The sequence below is a fragment of the Ahaetulla prasina genome, chromosome 1, assembly GCF_028640845.1.
Source record: "Ahaetulla prasina isolate Xishuangbanna chromosome 1, ASM2864084v1, whole genome shotgun sequence".
Classification (NCBI taxonomy): domain Eukaryota; kingdom Metazoa; phylum Chordata; class Lepidosauria; order Squamata; family Colubridae; genus Ahaetulla; species Ahaetulla prasina.
Window position 1 is genome coordinate 196,184,705 of NC_080539.1, and position 19,581 is coordinate 196,204,285.

Below are 19,581 nucleotides of genomic sequence, written 5' to 3' on the forward strand. Positions count from 1 at the left end.
AAGAGTATGTTGGATGTAAGATGGGAGGATATGATAACAGGTTTCATATATTGGAAAGCTTCCCCAGAAGGGAAGGGAAGGGAAGAAGAGAAGGAAAGGAAAGGAAAGGAAAGGAAAGGAAAGGAAAGGAAAGGAAAGGAAAGGAAAGGAAAGGAAAGGAAAGGAAAGGAAAGGAAAGGAAAGGAAAGGAAAGGAAAGGAAAGGAAAAACACCTGAAAAAGGAACTTAAGATGTCATTTCATTTATAATGGGTATCTGGAAGTACTTTCTAAAGCACAGTCTATTATGTATGGCAATGTCTGTTTATGAAGGTTTCAAGCAGGGATCCTAATTATATCTTAGAGCTGGTTAGAGATATTGCTTTTTTTCCTCCCCAAAATAGGAATAATGTTATTTTTAGTGTTATATCACAAACTCCATTTATATGCAGGTTTTTTTATCACTTTAATCACTCAAGGCCACCCATCTCATGGCAGTGATTCTGGGTAGCAAATAAAAACAATTTTCAAAAAATCTGCAACAACAAATACAATTGTTCGATCCCAAATCCAGCATATATGAGCTGAGTTTAGTTTACAGATAGACATTAGGTTTGACAAGTTTAAAAGGGGAGGAGGGACTGCAGTTTCCTCCATCTAACCTTTCCCCAGCCTCACCCATTCTTTCCCCTATAGGATTCCACTCCTTCATGGATTACTGCCTTGTCATGAACTATGCCGTGCAGGGCCACCCAAGACAGACAGGTCATAGCAGAGAACTCTGACAAAATGTGATCCACTAGAGAAGGAAATGGCAACCCACTCCAGTATCTTTGCCATGAAAACCCCATGGACAGTACCAAAAGGAAAAAGGATATGATGCTGGAAGAGGAGGCAAGTTTGGCCTTGGAGTACAAAATGAAACAGGGCACAGGCTGATATAATTTTGTCAAGAGAATACGATGGTCATAGCAAACACTCTTTTCCAGCAACCCAAGAGATGACTCTACACATGGATGTCACCAGACGGTCAACACAGAAGTCAGATTGACTATGTGCTCTGCAGCCAAAGATGGAGAAGCAAAGATGGAGAAAGATGGAGAATAGGGCCGTGATAGCTCAGGCTGGTAAGAAGCCTGTTATTAGAACACAGCAGCCTGCAATTACTGCAGGTTCAAGCCCGACCCAAGGTTGACTCAGCCTTCCATCCTTTATAAGGTAGGTAAAATGAGGACCCAGATTGTTGGGGGGGCAATAAGTTGACTTTGTAAATATACAAATAGAATGAGACTAGGCCACTCAGGTATGAACTAAATCATATCCTTGATGAATATACAGTAGAGGTGAAAAATAGATTTAATGAATTAGATCTGATAGACAGAGTGCCTGAAGAACTATGGATGGATGTTTGCAACATTGTACAAGTGGTAGCAACTAAAACCATCCCAAAGAAAAAGAAAGGCAAGAAAGCAAAATGGCTGTCTGAGGAAGCTTTGCAAATATCTGAGGAAAGAAGAGAAGCGAAAGGCAAGGGAGAAAGAGAAAGATACACCCAGTTAAATGCAGAATTCCAGAGAATAGCTAGAAGAGATAAGAATGCATTCTTAAATGAACAGTGCAAAGAAATAGAAGAAAACAATAGAATAGGGAGGACCAGAGATCTATTCAAGAAAATTGGAGATATGACGGGAATGTTTCATGCAGAGATGGGCATAATAAAGGACCAAAATGGCAGGGACCTAACAGAGGCAGAAGAGATTAAGAAGAGGTGGCAAAATTACACAGAAGAACTATACAAGAATGAGCTTAACATCCCTGATAGCCACAATGGGGTGGTCACTGACCTTGAGCCAGACATCCTAGAATTTGAAGTCAAATGGGCCTTAGGAAATCTGAGCAACAACAAAGCTAGTGGAGGAGACAGTATTCCAGCTGAGCTATTCAAAATCTTAAAAGACGACACAGTAAAAGCGTTACACCCAATTTGCCAGCAAATTTGGAAAACTCAACAATGGCCACAGGATTAGAAAAGGTCAGTTTACATTCCAATTCCAAAGAAAGGCAATGCCAAAGAATGTTTAAACTATCACACCATTGCACTCATTTCACATGCTAGTAAGGTTATGCTTAAAATCCTACAAGCTAGGCTCCATCAGTATGTGGATTGAGAACTAGCAGAAGTACAGGCAGGATTTCGAAGAGGGAGAGGAACTAGAGATCAAATTGCCAACATACGCTGGATCATGGAGCAAGCTAGGGAGTTCCAGAAAAACATCTACTTCTGTTTCATCGACTATGCTAAAGCCTTTGATCGTGTGGATCACAACGAATTGTGGCAAGTTCTTAAAGAGATGGGAGTACCAGATCATCTTATTTGGTCGCGTTGGTGGATGACCTCTGGAGGGTTCGGGACAGGGGATATTCCTCTGTCCTGGTTCTTTAAGATCTCTCGGCGGCTTTTGATACCATCAACCATGGTATCCTGCTGCGGCGGTTGGAGGGATTGGGGGTGGGGGGCACCGTTTATCCGTGGTTCTCCTCCTATCTCTCTGACCATTCGCAGATGGTGTTGGCAGGGGGGCAGAGATCGACCTCAAGGTCCCTCACTTGTGGGGTGCCTCAGGGGTCGGTTCTCTCGCCTCTCCTGTTCAGCATCTACATGAAGCCGCTGGGTGAGGTTATTCGTGGTTTCGGAGTGGAATACCATCTGTACGCTGATGATGCTCAGCTGTACATTTCCACCCCGAACCAGCCCAACGAAGCCGTCGAGGTGATTGTCCGGAGTCTTGAAGCCGTGCGGGTCTGGATGGGGAGGAACAGGCTCCAGCTCAACCCCTCCAAGACAGAGTGGCTGTGGGTTCCGGTGCCCCGGTACAGTCAGCTTACGCCTTTGCTGACTGTTGGGGGTGAAGTATTGGCCCCCAGGGGGAGGGTGTGCAACTTGGGTGTTCTCCTGGATGATCGGCTGTCTTTTGAAGAACATTTGATGGCCGTCGCCAGGGGAGCATTTTATCAGGTTCGCCTGATTCGCCAGTTGCACCCTTTCTTTGACCGGGACTCCTTACGCACGGTCACTCACGCCCTCGTTACTTCCCGCCTGGACTATTGCAATGCATGCATGGGGCTCCCCTTGAAGAGCACCAGGAGGCTCCAGCTAGTCCAGAATGCGGCTGCGTGGGTGATAGAGGGAGCACCGCGTTGCTTCCATATAACACCTATCCTGTGTGGCCTGCACTGGCTGCTGGTAGCCTTCCGGGTGCACTTCAAGGTGTTGGTGACCACCTTTAAAGCGCTCCATGGCTTAGGACCGGGATACCTACGAGACCGCCTTCTGCCACCGATAGCCTCCCAACGACCTGTGCGCTCCCACAGAGTGGGCCTTCTCAGGGTGCTGTCGACCAAACAATGTCGTTTGGTGGCCCCCAGGGGGAGAGCCTTCTCTGTGGCAGCACCGGCCCTTTGGAATGAGTTGCCTCCGGGGTTACGCCAACTCCCCGACCGCCGGACCTTCAAATGGGAACGGAAGACTTTTATCGAGCGGGACTAGCCTAAGTGTATTTTAACTGTAAATTTTAAGGGGTTTTATGTCGATCTATGACCGTTTTAGTCGATTGGCCTACTAAATATTTGTTTTAAAATTCTTTTTATTTTATTTATTTATTTATTTTTTATTGAAAGAGTTTTAAAAAACAAAAACATTTTCCCCTTTTCCCCTCCTCCCAAAAACCCCTCCCCTCCCTCCCCGGCTTCCCGGTCAATCACAAGGTATTGTTATACATAAACCAAACATAGAATAAAATTTTCCTTCCAATCCAAATAACCACATCCACAGCTTTTCATCTCCCAACCTCCCATTACATAAAATAACTTTCTAATTATTCAAAGGCAATCTGATATTTCTTAATCTGATATCTGTTTTGTAGATAATCAATCCATTTTTCCATTCAATTAAATATCTTTCCTGCGTATTGTCTTTTAAAAAGCTGAGATTTTAGCCATCTCAGCCAAATTAATAACTTTCAATATCCATTCTTCTATTGTAGGTATCTCTTCTTTCTTCCAGTATTGTCCAATCAACAGTCTTGCTGCTGTTATTAAATTCAGAATCAATTTAGTCTCAATCCCTGTACAATCCGTTATAATTCCCAAAAGGAAAAATTGTGGCAGGAACTTTATCTTCTTCTTCAGTACATTTTGAATAATCCACCAAATTCTTATCCAAAAGACCTTAATTTTCTTGCAAGTCCACCAAATATGAAAATATGTAGCATCATCACAATCACACCGTCAACATTTCGCTTGGATATTAGGATACATACATGATAATTTTTTGGGATCTAAGTGCCATCTATAAAACATCTTATAAAAATTTTCCCTTAAATTCTGTGCTTGTGTAAACTTAACATTTCTAACCCAAATTTTCTCCCATGTTTCCAACATTATTGGTTCCTGAATATTCTGTGCCCATTTTATCATACAATCCTTTACCAAATCCTTTTCGAATCTATTTCAAGCAACACATTATACAATCTCTTTATATGCTCCTGGGTCTGATTTCTAATTTGCTTTATTAAATTTTCCTCCTTTGCATTATACTAATTTTTTGATCTTCTTTCCATCTAGCACTTATTTGCCCATATTGAAACCAAGTATAATTCCTCCCTTCTTCATTTAATACCTGTAATGATTTTAATTGCAATCTACCTCCTTCAGCATACAAAAGTTCTTTATAAGTAATCATTTCCTGTTTCTGTTCTATATTTATATTCTCTATTGCATGTCTAGGGCTCGCCCATATAGGAATCTTATAATCTAATTTATAGGAATATTTTTCCAGACCATAAAGAGCACTTCTCAACACATGATTCTTAAAAGCCCTATCCACTTTTTTTTCATAAAATAAGTACGCATGCCATCCATATAACAAGTCATAACTTTCTATATTCAAAATTCTTTCCTCTGTTAAGTTAAACCAGTCACTTATTACTGAAAGGGTTACTGCTTCATAATATAGTTTAAAGTTAGGCATTCTTAAACCACCTCTTTCCCGTGAGTCCTGTATTATTTTCATTTTAACCCTCGCCTTTTTACCCTGCCATATAAATTTGTTAATCCCAATCTGCCAATCTTCCAAATTTTTATCCTTTAAAATTCTTTTTAAATTTGCTATTTATTCTTTGTATTTTAATATGACTGTAAACTGCCCTGAGTCCTTCGGGAGAAGGACGGTATAGAAATTAAATTATAAATAAATAAATAAAAATTATTTGTCTCTTGAAAAACCTATATTTGAAACCACAGTGAGAACTGGGCACAGAACTACTGATTGGTTCAAAATTGGAAAAGGAGTCCAGCAAGGCTATATACTGTCGCCCTGCCTATTTAACTTATATGAAGAGCACATCATGAGAAAGGTGGGGCTAGTTGAATCAAAAGTTGGAATTAAGATTGCTGGGAGAAATATCAATAACCTTAGATATGCAGATGATACCACTCTAATGTCAGAAAGTGAAGAGGAACTAAAGAGCCTCTTGATGCAGGTGAAGGAGGAGAGTGAAAAAGTTGGCTTGAAACTCAACATTAAGAAAACTAAGATCATGGCATCCGGCCCTCTCAATTCCTGGCAAATAGATGGGGAAGAAATAGAGGTAGTGACAGTTTTTATTTTCCTGGGCTCCAAGGTCACCGCAGATGGGGACTGCAGCCAAGAAATTAAAAGACGCTTGCTCCTGGGGAGGAAAGCGATGGCAAATCTAGACAGCATACTAAAAAGCAGAGAGATCACCCTGCCAACAAAAGTGTGTATAGTCAAGGGTATGGTTTTCCTAGTTGTAATGTATGGCTGTGAAAGTAGGACCATAAGAAAGGCTGAGCAGCAAAGAATTCAGGCCTTTTAACTATGGTGCTGGAGAAGACCCCTGTGATCCCTTGGACTGCAAGGCGATCAAACCAGTCAGTCCTAAAGGAGATCAACCCTGACTGCTCTTTAGAAGGCCAGATCCTGAAGATGAAACTGAAATACTTTGGCTACCTAATGAGAAAGAAGGAATCACTGAAGAAGAGCCTAATGCTGGGAAAGATTGAGGGCAAAAGAAGAAGGGGACAACAGAGAATGCGGTGGCTGGATGGAGTCACTGAAGCAGTAGGCGTGAGCTTAAATGGACTCCAGAGGATGGTAGAGGACAAGAAAGCCTGGAGGAACGTTGTCCATGGGGTCGTGATGGGTCGGATACGACTTCACAACTAAAAAACAAGAACAAATAGGATTCCACAGCCTGAAAGAAATTCAGAATACTGAAACAGAAATAGATACTTAGCAGAAATAATATGTTACTAGCCCCTGGGGAGGAGAGAGTGGGAAGAACCGACCAATGTGTTTCACTGATTATTTTCCTGAAGAAAAAAGGAAAGGGCTTTTTTATTATTATTTTTAGATGACTTCTGTATTACATTTGAAAATGGAGTCCCTTGGTTTAACTATGATTTCAGTGGAGTGCTATGAAATACTCAGCCAGTCTAAAAAAAGAAAGTGACAGGTCTCTGAAAGAGAAAAATAATAATATTGTGAGCTATTAGATGCTTTCCTCAAGTTGAAAAGGAATTTGATTACTTCTCTGGATTACAATTTTAAAACAGAAGCTTGTCAGTTTCTTTTTACAGTTCTGTGGGGGTGGAGGTGTGATTACGTATGCACACATATGTTTCAAATACTAGATATTGCCTTTAAAAACTATTATGAGAGGAAAACCCTGAGACAAATAGGAACATTAGACGGGACACTTTACAATTAAAAATGGTGTAAAGAAAAGGATTAAACACTTGTCATCTCAGTCCCAAGACCCCATCTCAAACCTCCCCATTACTTTTATTCCTTTAGAAATGCTCCAATTCATGGAACTGAATTCAATCTCTTTAAGCAACTCCCCACATTACTCAACAAATCAAACAGCTATACGAATAGCAAACCAATGCTAATCTGGGGAGCAAACATTCAAGCATGTCAATAATTCTACAGAACCAGGTTCTCAAAAGCTGGAAAGGACATGCATTTATTGTAAACATGGAAATTGCACCTGGCATGTAAATGTGTAGAAGATTTCTAAGTCATTACCTGCAATGGTAACAAACACTTACTTGCATTGCAATACTTAACTCCTAAGGAATACAATCGTGAGCCAGTTTTGTGTATTGGTTAAGGTGCCAGGATCCAACTAAAGATACAAGAAGTTGCTTTTTAAAAAACTATCTGTGGAATTGATTTTCTCATCTGGTCTACCTAATGGGACTGAATTAGGGAGGCATCTATTTGACGATCTCCAAATGTTATCATGTTCTGGATTTTTAAAATGTCTCAGCTCATTTTGTTTAGGTAACAGATCATTCAGATGGCTATTATTTGCTATCAAGGACAGTGTCTTTTCCAGGACTTCAACTACAGCTACCAAATCTGGGCTGCAAACCTACAACCAACCATTAGCCAGCATCCAAGAAAAATGCAAAAACTGAACACTGCTGCCATCTATTGGTTGCGTGGAGTTTTACAGCCAAGATAAGATAGCCTTTCTTCAACTGATGACATCAGAGATAGGACCTGCCACTCCTAAGGTGCTCTACTACTGTTTTATTTCAGTGGTTGATAGCACAAACCACAATTATACTAAAGATGACAGCATGCATGGAATGTCTTACCATAAATTCTGTTATTAGTATTTGGTGTCATTAGTACTTGGGCACTGTCTGGTGCAAGTATCTGTGTGATGGGCTCATTAATGCACCTGTCATTATTGCCTCCATTTATTTACTTGCTTGTGAATGTGAGTTCTCATGTCACCACCCTTTTCTGGAAGATTATTTCCTCTTAATAAGGGTTTCTAACGATCTCATCAGCCCTTTCTAAGTATACAGTGCTGACTGATGGCTAATTTTGGCTCCTGGATATTTTTCTTTGGTAATAATCTTATTATTATTATGAACAGTCCATGCCATTGCAGAGACACACATTATTCTCTCAGTTTTTAGATAGGAAAAACCATCAATACTGGCTTTCCCCAGGCACTCTTGCTCCCTGACTTCCTCCAGGAGGAGAGAATAGGCTAAATGAATGGCTGAGACTTGCTTTAATGCAGCCAGGGTTCTGTCTGCTTAACAACCTTAAGATAAGATTGCCTGCAAAGATGATTGCTATGTGACCTCTTGGCCACAACTGTAGAAGAATCATTTGCACATAAGAGCTATTGAACCAAGATGCTATTTGCTGCAGGGTAACCTATTAATTTTGCCCCACTGCTCCTTGCTGGTCTGGAATTGAGTAATATATATACTGCAGGGGGGAATGGGGAGATACAAGTTGTCCTACATGGGACCATCAACCACCCATGTGCACAACAATTGGCCTTCTGATTGTTTCTGGACCCACACTTTTGGAGAGATCATGGAATTCTTAACATTAAACAAACAAACAAACAAATAAATAAATAAAAGGAAAACTTCCTGTCATTCAGAAAATTTTAATAAAGGAAATCCTTCAGAGAGGAGTTATTCAAACCTAGCCTTACTTCTAATACACTGATTATATGAGCAAGACTTTTTGTCCATATGACAGGATGCATTCAATTAACTTATTTCTTTACCCACTTTGCTCAGACCAGAGTTTTTGTAAACTAGGCCTGAGCAATTTTTCTCAGGGGGGGGCGGGAATGGAGATGGCACTTAGCAAAGCCATAGTCAATCCTTCTACATCCCTACATAGTCAATCCTTCTACATCCCTACTGAAAGCCAAGATCACCTGGTTTGCTTTGGTGTTAATTGGTAGATTGAATGCATGGCTTAGGAACTATATGAAGGCTGCTTCTATGAAATAGGCACCCTAGGAAAGCCACTTGGAATTGGATCGGTATTAAGTTAAAATAGTCACTTCATATTTCCCAGCTAGCATTTGTTGTAACAGTAAAAAGTGAATTATCAGGGGCTAATTTGCATGCACATGATCAACTTGCCATCTGGAACAGTCATCACAGAGATGCAGTTGCAAGCAGCCCTCAGATACTACCATTTTTGTATGAAAATGAACTATAAGGTAGAAAAAAACCCTTACAATGTACTCAGTATCATCACAGCAGAAGTCTATGATTCAGATGGATAGCTTTATATTTCGATAGCTGTTATGTGGGACAAGGAGTATTACATCAGAAATAGTTCTCCCTCCTTCAGCTTGCCAATTCTATTGTTTGCAGATGAGTTTTTCCTTCTTATTACATATTAAATTTATCCTTACATACCCATGCAGTTCTCCAAAGAAGTATCAGTGCCTATTCGGACGTCATCAATGGCAATGTCTCCTGAATGCCCATTGTTTATGGTACCTTCAAATACAATCTAGGAATGAAAATAGACAGAATAATAAATCCACAAATCGCCCTTGCATATTTCAAAGAAAGGGATTAAAGTTATCAGATTTTCTTAGTGTTTAGAAGTTTCTAACTGACAAAAAAGGTAGTGAAGCTCAAGATAACCCTTGAAATGTATCTGTTATCACCAACTCCCCAAAAGTTAAATAGTTTTTTTTTTACTTTAAAAGTTACTTGGAATGGAAATAAATATTGGCTGCCCCCAATTCTTTTTGACCAAACTAGAGGTTCAGCAATCTTCAGCTTCTCCTAATCCATTCTAGCTCTCTTCACCTTTCTCCAGCTTTTGACATCCTACAGGAATTTAGTGCTTTATTTAAATTAGTGTCTTAATTAAATTTTACATTATTTCTCTGATAAGACACAAACCAGGGCAAAAAATCATAGCCTTCTGGGGGCTAGTAAAAACTTTACCCTAACATAAGCTTGTATTTGGTTCTAAAATTGCTATAGTTTTAACAATTTCATATCACGTATTATTTATTCATTTATAATTTAATATCTACAAACTGCCTAGAGTCCAGTACGTCTGAATAGTGGATAAATGGCATTAAACAAATAAAGAAATAAAGAAATAAACAATAAACTTGTTGATTTGGAAATACAGAACTTGAGCATAAGCCTCAAATACATATATATCTGGTGGGCAAACACCAGAGAACATAATTTGTTTTCATTTTGGTTCTTCATCTTGGCTCCCCTCTCAGGTCCAGCTTGATTAATCTTCCAAGAAAGTAGCATGGAATTGGGAGTGTGGTGAGATGAAATCTATGCACAGTTTCCATTAAGTTTGGGCAGTGATAAGACTCATGGAGGGACTCTAGCAAAGAAGCAGGAACTCTAAAATGTAAAAAAAAAAAAAAAAGACCCCAAATAGCTCGCCTGGACTTTGGATCATATCCAAGTGTTGTTTTTTTACTGACTATGAATGAGTGGTTTGAACCCCATACTAATTTTGTACAAGAAACTGCAAAGAGAAGAAAGAAAACCAGGCAAACAAACCAAGAATTTCATTCTATATTCCAGCTAACTTCGCAATATAGGCAAATATGCCTGTCAGGTTTAATTTCCACGCTTTATTTTAAAACTGAGACTGGCATTTTCATCAAAATGCTTCAGTGTGGTGAAGGGAAACAGAATGCGGGTTAGTGAAAAGCAATAGAGTAGGCAGGGAACGCTTCTGCCTTGTTGGGAGCAGCAGCAAATACAGATTGAAAAGAAGCCTCTGACTTTATATTCATATCAAATTTAAATTGCTTTAATAATTATTTCTCTTCCTAAGAAATCCTGGATGCTGCTGCATATCTGTCAAGGTTAGACTACTAATCTCTGATAGAGAATTTAAAATATCCTACAAAGCAAAAATTGTAGGAATTTTCAGAGGGAGGAAACTGGGTGATTAAATAGTACAGATAGTCCTTGTCTTACAACCACAACTGAGACCAGAATTTCCATTTTAGACTATCTGTATAAAACAATTTCAGTTTGCAATGCAAGCTTTCATCATAACTAGCATTTTTCTTCCAACAAGCAATTGGGGTAAGTTTCAATGCTGGATTGCGAAAATGATTAAAGCATCAGGCTAGAAACCAGGAGACTATATGCTCTAGTTCTGTTTTAGGCATGAAGCCTGCAGAGCCAGTCACGCTCTCTCAGTCCTACGAAGAAGGCAAAGACAAACCCCAAAATGCCTCGCTAAAAAAACTGCAGGGACTTGTCCAGCCAGTCACCATGAGTCAGAAACTTTAAGGCAGTGGTTCTCAACCTGTGGTCCGCGGACCACTGGAGGGGGCCTGTGATGTCATCAAAGGAGGTCCACGAAGGCTTCTTGGTCTTGGTGGTCTGTGGCCACGATCTGTGGCCGCAAAAGGTATTTTAAAGAGGTCTGTGGTGAAGAAAAGGTTGAGAACCACTGCTTTAAGGCATTTATCTTTCTAATTATCTATCTGCCTGCCTCTACCTATTCCAAGGGCAACTGCAAGGTGCTGTTAAAACATCCAGCATATTGGCCATGACTGCATGATGCATGTCAAAAAGGAGTGGGGTATTAATTAAATGTTTTGGCTGCCATCTTGACTTTTTTGACCCATTCATGTGGACTACTCAGAATTTATACACAGCTGCTCTCTACTGCTTAAAATGTCTGAAAACATGTGGCCCACTTTGAAGCTCTTGTCATAATTGCTCCCTTCCTCCCTACAAGTAGGCGTGCAATTTCTTTCTGTTTTTCTCCAGTGTGGTCTCCAGGCTCTTAAATAATTATAGCACCAACAATCCAGGCAAACTCTTAAATTCCTGCTGCCTCCAATATAGACTCACATTTACTTCTTACATGTTTGCTTGACAAGCTACATGATCATCATCCAAGAGAAAATAGGAGAGGGAAAAACAATCGCAAAAGGTAGAGCTATACCAGATCTGAGTTGCAAACATCTCAGGGATCGCAAAAAGCAGAAAATACATAGAGAAAACTCTATCTTTTTGTTGCCTTCTGCTGGTGATCTTGATTTTTGCAGTCCACATCTAGCAAGAAGCAGAGAATCTTTTAAGGATGTAAATGACAATAAAATAAACCCAGAGCTAAGCTATATATAAAATAGGCAAAATCCAAGTAGCAAATACATGGTTGTTCAGTTACTATAGCAACATGGAAAACAAAATGAAAGAAGGAAAGCTTCTTATGAATAATATTTTCTTTTCTTTTTTTAATGACGAACGAAACATTGTCTCTTGAAATCTGGGAGATGAATGTGCAGTGATGCTTAATCTCAATCCACACCTTAACATGCTCACCTGATATTCTGTATCGTAACTAGGCAGAAGAATCCGGCCTTCTCTCCACTCCTCCCCTTGGTCTTCCCTGATGATCCAGAGTGGTTTGTTTTCATGCGTTGCCTCCCGCCGCACCTGCAGCATAGTCCCGCTCCCTCCAGAGAGCTGGTACCAAAACATCAGGCACACAGCACTCCTGGGCAAGAAGACAGTGGGACTGATCAGCCGAGCATGTTGTCCTTCTCTTCTTGCACTGCTTTGCAACCTCAAATAACTCTTGCCATCTGCTGAAGAAGATTAATCCTAATTAGAATTTGCAATAGATATGGCAATCTATGGTTATTAGCTCTAGCTAATGAGAAATTCAACCATGAATAGCAAGAAAGTACATGGTTCATAATTTCAGCATGATGTAGAAAAAGAGGTCACTCATTTCCTGTCCTGCTCCACACTGCTATAACATGAGGAGAAAACTTAACACTTAAATGTCAGATGAAGGAAGCATGCATTTTAAATAAAGCATCAGGTATTCTCCAAAAATTACTGTGTTTAGACTATTAGAAGAAGAAACTGCTTCCGCAGGAACCTGCTTACTCACTAAGATATCCTAGAAAAACTTATTTTGGCATCCTACTCTATTTAATTATTCATTTCTTAGTGATAGCACCAGATTTAGGATTTTCTTCATTTGGGACTTTCCTTTTGGCTCTTAGCCTTTTGAAGATGCTTAAGACATCTCATTTCAAAGACATTTTTTGTAAAAAGAAGAATAGTGTTAATCTTGGAAGACCTACAACTCGTTCTCCACTCTTCCAACCCCATATTTCAGTCTATATTAAACTATATTAAAATATCTATATTAAACATTTGATTTTGGCAGTACAGAAATACCGGTAACAAAATAATATGTTTTTGTGTTTGTCCCTAAATATTTTAGTTTTTTTCTTCTATATCATTTACATACTTTTGCATTTGCTTTCATTTAACTCTAACCAGGGTTGGGCTTCAAAAATTTTTAGCAAGGGGTTCTCTGCCTGGTTGCTGGGTGGGTGTGGCCATGGTGGGTGTGGCCTAGTTGGCCTCCTGCACCACAGTTGGGGGGCATTTTTGCCCTCCCCTGGCTCTGGAGGTTTTTCTTGAGCCTCCGGGAGGGTGAAAACACCTTCCTGAACTTCTGGTAGGCCCATTTTTCTCCCTCCCCAAACCTCTGCACATGCCCTGCACCTACCTGCATCCAAACGAGCCACGTGGGGACTCCTGGGAGGGGCGGGATGGAATGGGCAAGGCCAGTCAGGAGTGGGATTTGGGGGTTCTCCAAACTGCATAGAATCTTAGCTAGAGGTTCTCCCGAACCCCTGCAAACCCCCAACAGCCCACCCCTGACTCTAACCCTAACTTAATCTTGTATTTTATTATTTTCTCAATACCACATTGAAAGTTTACTGCTAAAAAGTGGTCTATCAATTAATGAAAGCATTACACATAAAACAGGTAACAGACAATAATTCCTCCAAAGCTACCAATGCATATGCTGGATTGATCACTGATGCCATGCAAAGCATCTTTACTGACTTCTTGCTTGGGAATAAGGCCGCTATGAAGCCTTCTTGCTGATTCATCGCAATCCTGCAAGGTTATTTACACTTTTGCTGAATCACAAGCATATTTTCATGGGATTTACACATTGGCAAAACTTCATCTGGTAAATATTTGCTTCTCATATGCATATCTTTAAAAAGATGCTATTAATTTTCTACAGAGAGAAGTTTAATCATGTGTGTAGGCCTATGACAGTTAATATATTTGTAGAAAATTGATAATGGAGTATACACTAAAGACTTAATCTCATGCATATTTTCATAGGAAAATGCCCCAATTTGTACAACGGGTTCCACTATTTAGAACATACTTATATGAGAGAAAATATTTGAGAAACAATAGCCCTGTACCTGAAGAATGAACCAAAGAAAATAATATAGAGCTGCGCAGCCCTTCAGATATGAAACCAAAAAAGTACCTCAGAGCATGTGGGGACATGAATGTGACTCTTCTTTCCCCAAGTCCTTCAGACAAATTTGTTGCACATCCCTACTAAACTATACACAAATCCTTGTTAGGAAGACTAATCTTAAGAAGAGAGGCATCCACTGGATGGGTAGAAAGATAGGACATTGTCCTGTCTGAGACAGAGAAGTAAGGTGGCTATCTATTTCACCAACACAAACACCTCCTGATCAAAACACTTGAAAAGCTAAAGACAAACGATTGACATAATTAGGACAAGTGAAAGTACTATAATTGGCAAGGAAAACTGACTCTGTAATCATGATATTATCAGTATGTGTGCATGTGCATGCACATGTTCATATTTGTGTCTTTTATTTACTACTCTGTTTTTAAGGTAGACACTTGTGAGCACCTGCTTGTCATTCACTATGCTGACATTACAACCGGTGGAGAGAGGTTCTCCCCCCACTGCCGCCACTTAATAAGCAATAAATACTTCACAATCTGGACTAGCAGAAAATTTAACTGACGGTTCTGCTCCTGCTTCCTCCTCCTCTTTATATTTGCAAAGATTAATCCTCAACTTCAAATAGTAAGATGAAGCTGCTATTGGGGATCTAAGCAAAATGATTCAAACATGGTAACAGATGCCAAGAGCAAAGGTGACTAATTTGAGTTGAAAGAAAAATTCGGTCTCTCGGGGCCCTTCCCAACTTTTACCTACCTAAGCAGAGCAGAAACATGCCCTAGCAACATTTTTTTCTTCCAAGCTCACATGACATTGCTTTCATCTTGTTCTCAGACCTTGACTGATACAAGCTTAAGATGCCCTTAGCTATATCAGTATTAAAAATAAAAAAATAAAAAAAGTTCTTTCTCCTTATTCTGTTCCAAGGTTAGAATCAAAACACACAAAATCTATTGGACTTTGCTACCCATTATTTTGAAAGGAAGTAAGGAAATAAAGTGACCTGAAACAGAGGTAACAGAAGCAGGATAAGAATCAGCAGTGAGGTCTGCAAATTTGATACTGGTATCATTTTTGGTCAGCTCAAGAATGGATGGACTGCACCAACTCAGTAATGGGGAAAGACCCTCCGGTAGCATTGTGGAAGTTAGGAATGTGTGTGTTATTTGTGATTTGTTTTCTCCAAACACTACCACCTCTTCAATAGGCTGATATTAGAGTAATGGAGAGTAAATAGCTATATGTTTGGTTGCCCTGAGGCAAATACTCAACCTTCCTACCCCAAAGCCATGTTAATCAAAGTGGACTAGCTTTGGGATTTTAGTTTTTAAATAATGGTTAGAGTGGGGAGGGGAAAAAAGAAATCTGGGTTGGTCTGCTGACGTTTTAGAGTGAGAGTAAACTTATCCAGTACAAACAGCCTGGTAATAATGCAAACCCTAAAACAAAATTAATGGAAGAGAATAGCTTCTAGATGTTTGCCCTGAACAGGCAGGAGAAAGAGAATATTGTTTTCACTATAAATAGAACTCACATTTGATACCCAGCACTCACTGGAACTATTTCATAATGGCTTTATAGCTTTGCTACAATAAACCTACTTATCTGAGCTTTTCTGTTTTTGGGCAGGCAGTCTTGAACTTTTTACCTTGCTATTGAAGGAACCCTGACAGTTACTGTATTGTGTATGAATGCTGTATCCTCCTATGTCATGCTAATGTTGATCTCAGGATGTATTTAACAAACCAAAAAGCTACTTGTGTAGATTTTTTTGCTACTTTATAGGAAGAGTACTGACTTTTGTGTTTTATTTATTAATGTAATCAATGTATATAGCCACTCACTCACCACACAATTCAGTACAATGTACATAATTAATAAACTATAATAAATTTAATTAAAACACATAATAAAAGAAGGCATAAAATGTAGACCAAGCCAGAAAATACTATATAACACATAAAAGTGCTGAGAAAAAACGATCCAATGGTCATTCCGTGCACAAGCCTAATGCTGAAGAAAAAAAACAAGCCTTAATGCCTTTCAAAAAAACCAGACAGGGTCAGAATCAGCTGGATTTCAGGCAGGAGGCTGTTATAAAGGAAAGGAGCACCAGAGGAGGCCTCCCTCCTAACTCCTGCCAGAGGACAATGCCCAAGCAATGAGACTGGGAGCATTGCAAACCTGTCAGAACTTGCTGGATGGGCAGAAATAATCAGAATAGAGTCCTAAGCAGGGGTGAAATGCTCCCAGTTTGGACTGGATCACCTGATCCGGCGGCGGGTGGTTCGGATGATGGCGGCGGATGGTTCGGAGAACCAGTAGCAAAAATCCCTGCCCCCCCTCCCCGTCCCAGCTCAGCCGCACGATCATCAGAGGTTATTTTTTTAACATTTAAAAGCATTTTTTCATCCGCCGAAAAATGCTTTTAAAAGTTAAAAAAAAAAGCCTCTGATGATCGCATGGCTCAGTTGGGATGGCCAGAATCTTTTAAAAGCTTTTTTTCCTCTGGCGATCCCAGATGAGTTGCCTGATCATCACAGGCTTTTAAAAGTATTTTTTACAACCTCTTTGGCCGAAGAGGTTGTAGAAAAAATGCTTTTAAAAGCAAAAGAAAAAAAAGTTGGCCACGCCCACCCAGTCACATTACCCCCACCACCCCCACCACCAAGCCACGCCCACAGAACCAGTAGTAACAAACTTTACATTTCACCCCTGGTCCTAAACCAGGCCCTGTGTTACTTTACCAATAATCTGCTAGTATGTTTAATTAAATGTTGGTGTTATTAGCAGAGTAGTAGTAGTAGATGTTTCTTTTGTTTTGCTGTGGTAATGTTGCTGAATGCTACTCATGCAATGCTAGCTCCCATTCTGCAGCTTACAAAATGTATACTTTTTAAAACATTTAAAGAAATCTCCTATCATGGCAGCAGTTAGGTTAGTATACCTGTGAGGTGTTAACTACCAGCTAATTTAAAAAAATAAAAAAAAACCCTGATGAGATGATTGCCCTATATCAGGGGTGTCAAACTCGATTTCATTGAGGGCCACATCAGGTTTGCTTGACCTCGGGGTGGGCTGGGGGACGTGGCTGGAGCGGGCATGGGCAGGGTGGACATGACCAGATTGACATCCTGCAGCCCTCTGCCAGGGAAAATGGGCTCCGTTTTCGCTGGCAGAGGGCTGCAGGAGGCTGTTGCAGCCAAAAATGGAGCCTGGGAGGGCCGCCCTCATGCAGCCCTCGTGAGCTCCGTTTTTGCTGGCAGAGGCATGCAGGCCAGCACTGTTTCCATGATGGCCCTATGGGTCAGATCTAAGCACCCTGCGGGCTGGATGCAGGCCACGGGCTTTGAGTTTGACACACCGTCCTATATGCTGGATGCAGCATTTCTGAGTGAGAGCAGAATTCTCTGTTCTATTGGCTACTCACAGTATTCTTTGCAATGTCTTTGAATCAACTCTCTTTCACCAATCCTTCTGCAATTATTATTATTTATTATTGGCTGGTCAATAGTAATCAGCACAATCTACTAGTACTCTTAGTATTGTGACTTTGAGATGAACCGAGAGAGAGAGTGGGGTGGGGGGGAAGGCTGAGAATTCTAATTCCCATTCAATTCTCATTATTTTCTATAGATAGAACACTTGGAACATTTCAAATTCTGTTACATGAGAGGATATTCACTGTTTTTTTTTGAGGGTGTGTTCCATCAAAGCACAACCAAATTGAAGGTTCCAATGGAACATTCTACGTAAGCTACTTTGTTTTGAACTCAAAAACAAACCAAAGCTTCATTTTGTGCAAAACTCCAATTGTAAGAGTACTTTCTTATTGCATGATGGAATGTAAAGAGCAACTCGCAATATTTCTAATTTAATAATATGGCTCAAAGATTGTAGAATTGCTTGTGGCTGATTTAATTAGGTCACCAGGAATTGCAAATCAGCTTTCCCCACAGAAAGCTAGGAAATTCAAGATTCGTACAGTTTATTTGTTTTATTTAAATATGTATATTAATATACCTGGAAGGTCCACTTAGGCCAACATATCTAACCCCATGCTAAGTGCAAGAATCCAAATTAAAGCTCCCAATTCTACGTCCCAACTCCAGTAGAAGAGAATACATTGAAAAACAGTCCACGCTAACCAAGTGACAACCCAGCCTCTCAAAAGAAGAGTTGCATAAGAACATTATTCAAATAGGTACAAAAGCACTGCAGCAACCCAGGATACCAGAAAAAGGAAACAGATTGCCTATACTCATGATGGCGAACCTATGGCACGCGTGCCAAGGTGGCACACAGAGCCCTCTCTGCTGGCATGCGCGCTATTGCCCCAGGTCAGATCTCCATGGCGTTTCTTTCGTGAGCTTCTGTTTCACTGCAAACAATGAAACAGAAGCTCACGAAAGAAAAAGCTCTTGCCACGCTGCCAGTGTTGCGATGCCCTGCCTCCCACCGGCCAGCTGGCCTTCAGATTTCTGCTGCGCATGCACACACATGTCCATGCATGTCGGGGGGTGCGTGTTTGTGCACACCTTTCAGTTTGGGCATGCACACATGCACAGTTTGGGCATTCGGTGTCTAAAAGGTTCACCATCACTGGCCTATACAATATCTTCCAACAAAATGGATACTGACACAACTTTATCAAAAAGTGCTTGACCACCCAATCCATTACAGCACAATCAACATAAGCTATGAAGGGATAACACTACCATACTTCAAAAAAATCTCAGAAACAGAAAGAGATTCCATGTGAGTTACAACCATGCAGCATCATGGCATCACCACAGAACACAAACAAACTAAAGTGCTGCAAAACATCTTAAGTAAACAAAAAGACCCACAGAAATAAACCACATTTACACGCCATTCAAGGGACAATAAAAAAAGCTAGGAAGGAAATCGAAAGACCAGAACACATCCTCTCCAGCAGCCTACACCCAGATAAATAGTGATTAATACGAGCAAGCAGAAAACAAGCAAACAGAAAACAATACCCTAACAGAGAGCAAATTCCACATTCGCTAGGACTGATGGTGTTAACTGGTTGGGTAATGAAATCTGAAAGCAAATCACCAAGGTCAGAGAACACTCAGAACTCCATTAAGTATCTCTGAGAAACTTCAACAGAATTTCCAGGGCAGTTCACAAAGAATAAGTATTTATTTATTTTTATTTATTTATTTATTTATTTATATATCAAACTTGATAATTGCCCATCTCCCTCAGGGACGGGCTCTACGTAAAATATACAAATAGCTCAGATCTTGGGCAAAGGCAAATTCTTTGAACATAAACATTCATTTTCACTTGTCAATCAAATCATTTTAAGGTTTTTTGTTTCACTGGCATTTTCATGCGCTCTACATAATAGGGGCTCACATGACTGAATACTCCTCAAAACATACATATACCAAATCCCACTGCAAAAAGCAAGCCAAG

At 40.1% G+C, this 19,581-nt stretch overlaps 1 protein-coding gene across 4 annotated transcripts in view; it reads right to left on the reverse strand.

Annotated features, from left to right (window-relative positions):
* Positions 1 to 19,581, reverse strand: part of NRP2 (neuropilin 2) — a 211,765-nt gene that overhangs the window by 42,493 nt on the left and 149,691 nt on the right. For 2 of the 4 annotated variants that reach the window (XM_058186640.1, XM_058186658.1), the window contains exons 13-14: positions 12,180 to 12,442; positions 9,258 to 9,354 (exon numbers count right to left, since the gene is read on the reverse strand). In XM_058186640.1, coding sequence (XP_058042623.1) covers positions 9,258 to 9,354; positions 12,180 to 12,442 — 360 coding nt within the window. Of the gene's footprint in view, positions 1 to 9,257; positions 9,355 to 12,179; positions 12,446 to 19,581 lie in introns of all 4 variants that reach the window. The other 2 variants (XM_058186632.1, XM_058186649.1) reach the window with 1 other exon arrangement.